The sequence below is a fragment of the Gymnogyps californianus genome, chromosome 4, assembly GCF_018139145.2.
Source record: "Gymnogyps californianus isolate 813 chromosome 4, ASM1813914v2, whole genome shotgun sequence".
Taxonomy (NCBI): Eukaryota; Metazoa; Chordata; class Aves; order Accipitriformes; family Cathartidae; genus Gymnogyps; species Gymnogyps californianus.
In genome coordinates this window covers 20500939-20512569 of record NC_059474.1, presented here as the reverse complement: position 1 = coordinate 20512569, position 11631 = coordinate 20500939, and the positions used below count along the sequence as shown (strand labels likewise).

The 11631-nt window shown below is 42.3% G+C and overlaps 1 protein-coding gene across 1 annotated transcript in view; it reads left to right on the top strand.

The window, feature by feature from the left end:
• Positions 1 to 441: 441 nt before the first annotated feature.
• The window catches only part of CCDC149 (coiled-coil domain containing 149), a 53353-nt gene continuing 42163 nt past the window's right edge, over positions 442 to 11631 (top strand). The window contains exons 1-3 of the mRNA XM_050895647.1: positions 442 to 499; positions 9919 to 10080; positions 10620 to 10658. Coding sequence (XP_050751604.1) covers positions 452 to 499; positions 9919 to 10080; positions 10620 to 10658 — 249 coding nt within the window. The 5' untranslated portion in view covers positions 442 to 451. The remainder of the gene's footprint in view (positions 500 to 9918; positions 10081 to 10619; positions 10659 to 11631) is intronic.

Genomic DNA, 11631 nt, shown 5'->3' with positions numbered 1-11631 from the left:
GTCTGGCTGTTCAGTGCCTGGGATGGCAGCAGAGCCCTGCTGTTAATTAGGAGGAGAACGTAAGGAGAGGAGGACGCTTCTCTGGGCAACGCATCTCAGACTTCTGCACAGCCCCAGGTGGCTGTCTGTGGTGTGACCCACGCTCCCCTCAGCACACTAGCCCTCCTGCCCGGGCACCGCGGCCCTGCACGACTCTGTCGGGGTACTTCGCCGTGTGGAGGCGGCCTGGGTGCCGGCACCGCTCCGCGGGCAGGGCCGCGCTAGGCCGCGGGCGGTGAAGCACCGCCGCAGGCCCAGCTCCAGCAGGCCCGTGCCCGGGACGCCGCTGGGCGTCCCCGGCCGGCCGGCAAGAGGCGGCCGCAGGCCCCGCCTCTCCCCGCAGGCTCCTCGGCGGAAGACCGGGGCGGGCGGAGCCGCTCGCCGCCGCATGCCGCCGCGGCCCGCCGCAGCCATGAGCTCCCACCGCAGCGAGAGCGACTGGCAGGGGCTGGTGAGCGAGGTGAGGCGGCGGGGCGGGGGCAGCCGCGGGCCGGGGCGCCCTGCCTCCCGCGGCGCGGCCTGGACGCCGGGCACCGGCCCCTCCCGGGGCCGCCGGGGGAGAGGGGCGGGCGGGCCGACCCCGCCGCAGCGCCCAGCTGCTGCCCCGCCTCTTGGGGAAACTGCCGGGGCGAGGGCCAGAGCCGGCGGGAAGGGACCCCGGCCCGGCCCGGAGCCGAGAGGGGCCCCGACCCCAGCGGCTGGGGTGGCAGCAGGTGGAGCCGGCGGGGGCGGGGGGGCTTTGTACTGCAGCCTGGCAAGGCTGAGCTGTACGGCCACGTCTGCCGTGTGGCACAGCCCTGCCACGAACCGCCCTCACGCCGCCGGCCGCGACCCCCTGCGCGGCTGCTAAATACCGGGGACGAGTGTCTGCAAACCTCTCGCGTGTATTAGCTGCCGTGTGGCTGCCAGAAAACAGGGGTTTAGGCACCGAGCCTGCTGTTGGTTTGAAGTCGGCGGGGATTCACCTGTGGCGATGGCCCGCGGGGCTGCGGCCTCGGGCCTCGCACTGCTGCCAGCTCGGGGGGAGGTCCAGCAGCAGTGCAGCCCTGCTACGGCAGCCAGCGTGGGTGGCGGGTTTCCTCCTGTGAGTTCGCTCCTCTGGCATATGCTTTGTTTTCTTACTTCACTTGAATCACAAATGCAAGGGTTCTGAGACCCATAGTGTCATTTATAAAATGGGAGAAAAATCTGTAATAGCACAGTGGCCATGAGCTTCAACAGGTGGAGGATTTTCAGAATACAAGAGTAGAAAATTTTATTATCATCTACTATGTCCACATTAAAAGATCCACAATGTTTACAGGTACACATTTTCATGTAGGATAAGTTACCAAACTCAAAACGACTTTAGGTCAGTATAATTTAAAGTAATATCATCAAAGTCAAGTCTGTTTAATAGTCAGAACCATGAAGTTTGAAGTAGGTTGGCATGCTGATTTTTGCACTGCATTTTGCATTACATTAATTTTGCATAACTATAAAAATAGTATTTTTATATTTACAGCTAGCAAACAAAACTTCTGTGCAAATGGCACGGGCCTAGATCAACCTGACTGAGTCTACTGTCGTAGGGTACGATGCACACAGGTGAATTCCTCTGATTGCAGGAGGGCTTTGCCTCTGTTATATTATGTGAGCATGGCTTAAGGCCCTGACCTGTCAAAGAGATGCATGAGTTCAGGGTCCTGAACCTGTCACTTCTCCCGGTGATTTCAGTGGGAGTTTGTGTGGGCCCAGATCTGTGCTAGTACAGTACCTCCAGAATCAGAGTCTACCTATGCACACAGTTCTTGCAAACACACAAAATAATCCAGAAGAAAGTGAAAAGTGTACTTTTAGTAGTATCCTGATCATGCAGTGTTGCATCTGATATCTCATTTCCCAAATGGAGTTTTATTTGGAGGTGCGGGTGGTGTCACATGGCAGGGAAGGGTAAGAGATAGAGACAATTCACAAGGTGTATTCCAAGGAAACATCCCTATTCTTGGCTTTAAAAAGTCATTTAGAGTTACTTTGGAACTTTTTTACTTTTGATATCATTTAACCTAAAAACTCAATCCTGAAATTGAACCCTTATTTCTGGTTTAGGGGCGTCTTGATTGTAGCGAAGTTTAATGACTGTGCTAAGCTACATTCTTGCAAATACTTAAGCATACATATAATTTCTTTTTTTCAGGAACAATTAGAGGCCTAGTGATTTATATTCCATTTTTCCTTCCTTTCTCTCTGTTCCCACAGCAGGCTTACAGCCTGTTTTTCTGCGTGAAGTCTGTAGCACATGCTGTCAGTATATAGGCTTCCCTCTTTTGCCTTCCTCTTTCTTTGGCTGTTGTGATTAACTTCGTGCAATTTACCCATTAACTCCAACATCCTAATGGGTCTGTGAGAAAGTGGCTCTAACTTCTGAAGTAACTTGTAATAAGTTTTTCCAGTTTACTGTATCCCTCAGTGGTACAGAGCTTCTCCAGGCCTCTTAGCTTCGGTATCTGCTAGGTAATTTAAGTTTTGTTCTCTATGCATTTCATAAACATTTTGAAGTGCTTTCAAAATATAAGATAACATAGGCAGGAAAAGACATGGTAGCTCTAAACAAACACTCTCACGTTGCTGATGCTGGACAGCTGAAACATAGAATTGGGTTCAAAATCTTGGTATAAAAGACCAGAAGCTGGTGGGTTCAGATCCATGTTCACATTCTTTTTCATTTCCACAAGCTCAGTCCTCCAAATTTGAAAGGTAGGAGTAATTGAAATACTCGTCAAAGCAACTGTAATATTTTTAAAAGTCTGGTATTGCAGGTGTTAAGAGAAGTGGTAGGATGTATTTTTGGTCCTTATATATATACATACACAAACAGTTGTACACATAGCTGTATATTTTTGTAGTTTGGCTCTTCTTTCTTCATTAGATAAAAAGAATGCTTGGGTTTTTTGGTGTGTTCCAGTCTTTTTCTGTATTTACTCTTTTTTTTTCCTTTTGACTTTTGTTCCATTTCAGTGTCTTTTGCTCTGTACCCTTTCACGTATCTTTCTCTACTTTTATTATGCTCATCACCAACTTGCTGCTTGTTCTTTTGCCTCCGTGTTTATGTATTTTCCCACTTACTCTACAGCCACATGCATTTCAGGCCTAGTGTGCACTTGGTACTCTGAACAATCTTTGCACCACATGTGCCTTGAACAGTCTTTAAACTAACTCTGAATTGGATGACGTAGGAAGGAATGCTGGGACAAAGCCAACTTAGCAAATACTGAAGGAGCAGAAAGAGTCATTATTTCCATTGATAATCTCGCAAACTGAATGCAGAAGAACAAGCTTCAGGAGTGAGAATTCATGTAAATTTTGCTCATTCTTTAGCTGAGTTCAAGTATTGATGGTGGATGAATATACATAAAAAGTAAAGTACTCTGTTTGGTTACCACATAATTTTTCCTTGGAGTCTGGGTTTTTGTCTAACATTTACCTCACTGAATGACCCATGTTTAGGATATTTAAAAGCCTTTGTAAAGCTGTAGGATGAAGACCTGGTCAATAATTGCTTGTTTGACACAAATGAAACTGAGCTGTAGCAAGAACTTTCTTGCTGGCTGGACTGAGATGGTGGCCTAAGTCCTCCAGAAACAAGTGATCTTCATAAATCTCAAAATACTATCCCAAGAGTACGGCCCATTCCTCTGAACATGCCTTCGAATGTCTCTTATTTTAAAAAAATAAAATCCTTAGTGCAAACAAAATACCTCTTCCATCTGGAAGAGGATGAAAAGAGGAAAGTGTGACAGTTATTAGTTGCTTTGCTGGGTGCACTGCTAGAAGACAGTCATGGAAAGGTGGTTATACCGTACTCTTCACTGAAGAGAACAGAATTCTTGAAAATAATTTTGGTCACCAAAATCTTGGTTGCAGAGGTTTTTTTTTTACTTTTAAGTGTTTTTAAATGTCCATACTTACTTCTTAGCCTGACAGCCATGTTTATGGGTATGCTAAGCTGTTGACTTACACAATCTCATGTGAGTCAACTCCTTAGTGGCTCAGTTTTCCTGTCTCTATAAGGGAGATGAAACATAACTAAATCCCATGAATATGAATGAAAAACACAATATGTGAACTCTGTTCGAGGGTAGTTGGGGGCTTCATTTTGAAAGGTTGTAGAAGCTTCCAACTCTGTATGTTCTGCTGTGGAAAAGGGTATGATTTCTGTTTTTGCCTGAATTCCATGTCATCTGTCTTGGAATCATTTGATCTAAGGATGATGACCAAATCAGTGACAGAGAAAGGAGTAGGTGGTAGCATGATCTTGGGGTGGTGGGATGAGTTGAACAGTACTGGGAGATCATGTGTGGCAGGGAAAAAACACTTCTACATAATCTGCAAGACCACCTCTGTCCTTGCTTTAGAGAGCTGACTTCTACGAGTTTGGTCTCCTTTCTGCTGAAGTCAGTGAGTGTGCTTCCATTCAGTTCATTGAGAGTTGGCACTAGTCCTAATTTAATACTGCTTGGAGAACGTGTACTTTTGGCGGTGTTTTCCACTGGAAGCAAGAAAGGTTTCCTAGGAAACCCATAAGACTAAAGTGGTTGTCCTCCGTCCTTTCTGCTAGCTTCTCCCTCAGATTTGCCAACTTCTAGAATTAAATCCAATGTCAAAATGCTTCTCTCTTCCTTGTCACCTCCCACACATTAGAGCATTTACTGTGTGCTATTTACAGCTACTCATATGTGACTGTGCCTCCTAAAATTAGTTTGAAGAAATTTAGTCTCCATTTAATTTGTCATTCTCAAGAGGGTATTTCTTGATTATTAACTGCGTGTGGTCTTTGGCACTACAGAGGGAAGTGATATGCTTGTGCTCTTGAGCTCCCTTGCCTAGTAATCACCAACTTAAAACTTGGAGAAAGAGTTTTGGGGAATTGTTTATCAAATGCACAACTATTGAGCAGGAGTTCTAGTTGAAATAGCTAAATGTTCCAGATGTGAATACTGAATAAGAGTGAGAAACCAAACCTGCTTGTAATTGGCAGAGCATACCTTTCCCATTGGTTGCACAAATTTTTTTTCTGTGGACAAGAGAGAAGAGGAAGGAAAATTAGTGAGATTTTCTTGTTTGTAATCTCTCTCTACCTTTCTGTCACGTTGCCTTTTCAAACAGAGCTTGAAGTGTAATTCACCAAACCTATATGAGAGGACTCGACAGGCTTTGGAGCCACTAATTTCAGAGCCTTTCTGAATGCAGGCAAATGCCAGGGGCTGTAGGGAAGAACAAAGTGGAGCGGATGCTCTGAGGTCCCTAGGTGGTTGGGTTGGCATTGTAATGGCTTTGTCATTTGGAAAAGGAAGTGGAAACACTATAAGAGCTGGCACTGTGACTTACTGCTCTCCAAAGTTCTCAGGAGCTACGGGAGAGGTGCTATGGAGACTTGCATGCTGGGCTTTCAGGCAACAAAACAAGTGTTTTCTTCTCATGTTTCCATGTTCCAGGTTGGACTAAGATACCCACAGGGATGTTGAGGAAAAAACACGGAGAAATTAATAATGTAATCCGGTGCACAGCATACAGAACTTTCAAGGGCAGGGCCACATCGCAAAATAGTGTTATTTTGACTAATCAAATGATGGTAATTCCTAAATGACTGGTGAAGATGATGTGGTATAATATTGTCATCAAGACAAGACGCGATGTTCTGGGCAGCTGCTTGTATCATTTACATCATCAGTGAATGACACCAGCCTGCTTTGTGTTTCAGCACTCAGGAGGTAGCTAGCGAAGCGAGCGCTGGGCAGCAGGAAAAGCAGAGTTGATATTGTGGGATAAAACCAAGGACACTGCATTGTCTCAGGTTTTATCAGAGATAAGGACATGAGATGAGATGGCAGGCAAATGGCCAGTAATTGTGTATTTCTCTGGGTTTGAGTGCTTGACTCTTTCAAATAAGTTGAACAGTTTAATCTGAAGTCAAAGGGAGCAACATTACTGCAACACGGTCAACAAACAGCCCGAATAGTGACGTTGCAATGCATTTTGGGACTCTTCAGTTTGTCATTTCCACAACAAAATTGCCTCCAAGAGTACAGTGAGGAGAAATTTGATAAAACTTCAGGCAGTTCAGTAGCAGTTGGATCTCTTGTCCAAAAGATGGTGAGTAGAGTTCATGGTTTCTCTGAGAGCGTGGTGGATGATAGGTTTCCAGGCCCATGTACAATGTGGTGGCCCATCGACATTTGGGAGGACACTATGTCCTGGAGTGTTGAGAGAACACAGAATATGATCCACAGTGATTCTGAATCACAGTTTGGAGATAGTATCTCTGCTTTTACCCTCAGAAGATTAGGCATTTTCCTTCTTGGCCCTAATTGCCATTAAATACCCAAGTACAGGCCAGTAATTTGCTCCAATTTAAAAGAAATTATTTTGTGATAGGAATTCGGTGTGTTTGTTGGTTTAAAAAAAGAAAGTCTAAAACCTTGACAGTGTCCCAGCTTCATCAGATTATTAGACCATGTCTACGGCGTTGTTAATGAGATCTATCCAGATTTGTCACTAAAAATAGCAATGGACAAATAGTAAGTGTTCGATATAGAGGGTCACCTTGGAGCAGCTACACTCTCCTGTAATGTCAGTCTCTTTTTACTCAATTTCACTAAAGTAGTTATCTAGCTGTAAAGCAGTTCAGGCAGTAATGTTGGATGTCATATATATTCCTTTAATTATTATGATCTTCCTTGTAGCAATTATAATTTGCTTTATTGCAGATAACAGCGAATTGGTAGATAAAAGTCACTAGACAGATATGAAAAGTTGTACGTTGTAGCGTTTAGATTGAAAGTATAGCAGCTGGTTCCTGGTTAACTTTTTTAAACTCAAAGATTATTTTGGAACATTGATTAAAAGAAACAAAAGACAATAAGAATATTTTGTAGTAACTAAAGTGCATAACAATTCACTTGTTTGTCTCACTGATAGACAGTACGTGAGACGTAGGCTTTCCTTCAGTTGCAGAGAAAGAAATCTCTATGTGAATGCCAGAAGCATCTATTGAATGCTTTTTCTCAGACTATATGAGAAAATTTTCCTTATTGCTTGCATTGCTCCAAAAAGACTGTTCAACTCCTACGTTCCTTTTGACAGCATACCAATTTTGCTGCACTGACTTGTCCGTATATGGGAAATTGTTGGTGGGACTGAGTTGTTTCCCTGAGTAGAATCCATTTCTGGTGTACAGTTGTCTTTATATAATTTGTTTTTCCTTCAAAAATGGTAATGGGAGTTGGAAACATAGCTCTGTCGAATAATCAAATTCCACAGAAATGCTGTGGCTTTATTGTTTCTTGTACCATAAGCCCATGGCAACAAATTACAATACATTATTACTATTTTTATCCCATTTATTTGAGAAAGTCAATATATCCAAAGGCAAAAATGGCTTCAAAAAGTCTTCTAGGTGGTCATCTTTATAGTAAAATCCAAACAGTACATTGATGAGAGATGCCAAGCCCCTTCCTTCCGTATGGCACATCATCAGTATATAATTCATCAAGTTAAAATATACTTTAAACAAGGAGGAGATCATTATTCTTTTTCATTTAGACCCTGAACACAACTGTCCCCACAATCTGTTTATGGTTCGTTATCCTCAACCTAATAGATAATGGAGAATTCCCTTGCCCCCACCAGTGGTGCTGTGAAAGATGAAGCCTTCTTTTATGCTTTGAGTGTGTCCTTTGTGGAGAGCTGTGACTCATGGCAGAAGCAAGATTTGTTTAGCACTAGGTCTGCGTCTCCTGCCTGATAAATACTATTTTTTATAGTCTTATCCACATGCTCCAGTTAGCTTCCAACTCTCTTGTACACTGTTTCATATACCAGCACTCGTGGCAAGGCACCTGCTGGTGGTGTGGGTGTTGTAAGGTGAGGTGTTTAGCTTTGCTCCCCTCCCACTGTGTACTTTGTATAGGCTGTTCTGCTCCACGTAGGTGTTGGCTGGATGGGCCAGCTTCGTTCTTCCTGGTGGTTAAAGGAACAGGACAGCTGCTTGGTTCAGGGATTTGGGCTGTTGTTTTTTTTTAAAGTGATTGTGAGGTTTGCTTTTACTCATTTTTATTTGCAATTACTGTATCAGATTGTTAGTATTTAAAACAATTTAGTGAAGGCATGTTTTGGAATTGACTAAGACATGAGATGAAACTGGAAAAGAAGAAGAGATATTGTCAGAGGCAAATATTTCACTGTAAGGGAAGGAATTATTTTATCAAGTTTGAAGCAGTTTACCATGTCACTGTAATCACTTGCTGACAATACTAAAGTTTAGCTTCTAATACCTTTCAGTGCTTTATCAGAGGACTTGACATTTGTGTAAGGTATCAGTAAGGACATAAGTACATAGGTACAGTTGCCTTTGTTGATGCCAAGGCATCATAATCCAGAAAATTTATGGCAGGCTTTCAACTTCAGTATTGCCAGAAATAAAATTAATCCAAGGTGGAAGTGTCCTTTTTGAGAGTTCAAATCCTTCTCGGAACTGCTTTTCTCATTCCCTTCCTGCTTTTTTGCAACTAAGCGTTTACCATTTTTGGAAAACATTGACTGTACTAACATACCAAACTCACTTTTCTCTTTCTCATTGACTTGAAATTGAGGTTAACAAAGTCAATTCCAAGCAAGTAGTACATACGAGTAATGATTTTTGTCCCAAAGAACAGCACTGACTTGAACAGTATGGAAGTGCTGATGCTCTTGCTTTGTGCAAGAGCCTATAATGACAAAGTATTCTTGTCAGAGTATATAATGAAACTATAAATTGTTTTCATGACTGCTGTGATATTTGGTCTCTTGCAGAGCACATTCAGAAAGTATTTAGCGCCACGTTTTATGTGAGTAACATCAGAAATAGAAATACATGCTTTAGCATGAGCAGTGTCAAGTGGTGGGTAGGAAGAATCTGCTGATTGAACATCAAGTTAAGTGAAAAAAGTTGCCTGAAACTTCTGATAGATAACGTTCAGCCACTGCAGGAAAGGGTGACATACATGTTACTCTCTCTTCCTGTCAGTGGGGAAAGGCAATGAAGCCGATCAGACTAATGCAGAACAGCTAAGATTTGCAAGTTCTGCTTTGCTTTGTGCATGAGCCCTACGCATAAGAGGCAGTGGCTGGAGGGGAAGGCTCACCTCTGCTTTCCCTCCTCATTCAGGTGTTTGCAATATTCCTGCATTATTTCCCATTCTTTTGACTCAACAAGCACGTGCGTATAGTATCACAGCTGAATTAGTTTCTTTTGCTTGTGCCGATAGGGTATCACACTGTAATTGTTTCAGACTCAAGGTGAATTTAGGTTGCCACTCATGCTACCCCTTCTGCTGTAACATGGTCCTGTTTCACTGTCCAGGTGGGAGGCTGAGCCCATAGGACATCGCTGGTAGCGGGGACGAGGAGGAGGGAAAGGGGAATGAGGTGGGAAATGCTGGTTGCTAACTGAGAGCTGGGTATTGTGGACACAAGTAGAAAAGGGAGTTTGCAAAGGCTTCTTCCTTCTAGCAGCCTTCCCAGGGCTGCTGGTTAAATTGTGAGGTTCCTCCTACTATTGCATATGAGGAAAAAGAGGAGAAACTTGAATTGCTGAATTTTTCTAACTCACAGTGGTCAGGTGAGCATGTGGCCTTACAAATGGATTTCAGGCTTCTGATACAACAGATTTCTTTCCCGTGATTGTTATTAATAAGCTAAGACGAATTGTGGCAGACTTCGATCTCATGCAGAGAGTCTGAGGCTCAAGAGGCTCACAAGAAGGCTCATGCAGAAGCTCAAGAAAAACTTGAGCCTCTTGAATCCAGTATGGCTGGGGTAGAAATGGCTTGTTACAATTACGGGTTTTTTTCTCTTCTGCAGTATCTAGTGTGCAAAAGGAAGCTCGAAAGTAAAAAGGAGGCATTGCTAATCCTTTCCAAAGAGCTGGACACCTGTCAACAAGAAAGAGACCAGTACAAGCTTATGGCCAACCAGTTGCGGGAACGACACCAGTCTCTGAAAAAGAAGTATCGGGAGCTGATTGTAGGTTGTTCTTTATGAATACTGTATAATTGGGGGACAAGGGTGAACCTCAAAAAAAAATGTAAAGAAGTCCATAATGACTGCTGTAGAAATGTTCAGATACTTGTTTACAATAGTCCTGCAGTTGTACAGCCCTAATCATATTATTACTCATTTGTTCTGCATTGATGAGATAGTGCCTGTTATATAAGACACAGAAAGACAGTGCGAGCTCTGAGAAAATTAGTTTCAGTCATAATTCCATTTAAAAACTGACTGCGGTATTATTATTCCACAGCAACTTAATGTACCGTTATGAAAAATAATGCAACATAAATTTGTAATGACCTGCTGTTCTAGAAATGTAAACAAATCTTCAGCCTTAGACAATTTTTTGAGTTGAAATTAATATTACTGGTATTAATCAAGATGCAGTATTTTAGAAACAATTTTGATAACATTTTAGTTAAAATATGTGTTTTAAAATTTGATCCACAGAGTTAATATAGTTGCTGGCTTCAGAAGTAAGTTGCCAATAAAATATGTCCATTTATTTGTAGGATGGAGATCCATCCCTTCCACCTGAAAAGAGGAAACAGGTAGGAATTATTTTTCAGTTGACATTATTTATCTGCTACAAAAGTACTTCGCAAAAGCGTGAAAATATTAACTGAGAAATCTGGTAAAAAGCAAGCATTTCTGTCTATTGAAAAGCTCAGTCTTAAACTGTGCTTTTGTCTAAACATATTTCACTCTGAAATATCTGAACTATCATTAATTAGAATATATGGCTATTGCCTTTATGTTCACCTGAGACTGAAATTGGTCAGTGTAGATTGTTCTCCTTGTTGTTTATCCTTCTTGTATTGAGTCCTAAAATGGGTTCGTGACAGGACTTCTCATACTTAAAAGCAATCTAGGAATGCATTGTCTGCATTCCATAATTGTTAATTTATTGTTGTGAGTACTGTTTTCCATTAGGTACTCTCCTGGGTCACTTGGGCTCTATGAGTTATAAATGGTAAGAACAATGGTAATTGCATTTTATGGTTCCCCTGAAAAACTTTTTGCCTGCTCACTTTTTTTTTGTTCCCGGAGATCCATGTAGTGTGTCCCTGTTGTGGAGTGTTGGTTGTCACATCTTAAAATTGTCTTAATTTTTAGAGAAAAATGGCACCCTAAACACAATGTGTGAGCAGGGAGAGGAGGACAACCCAAAAGAACAAAAACTGTTACTGTAATTGCTAGTCCTGAAAGTCTTTTAACCATGTTTAAAACTTGGTTATTGCATTCTCTTAATGGATCAGAAGTTTTACTCATCATCCTTTCCCTGGGAGTTTGCATGTAGTTTTTGCTATTTTCTTAAAGTTTTAGGGGCTTAAACTAAACTTTCAGAGGCAATATAATTACTCCTTCAGGCACTTAAACAAATAGCTGCCAAGAAGTCAGCGGCTCGGTGTAAAATCATTTAACTTCCTCATTATTTAGCATAATTTATTTGAAATTCTGTTATTTCAACAGAGTTCTAATAAAAGTTTATGAGCAGATACAGGTTTATGCATTCTGACTACT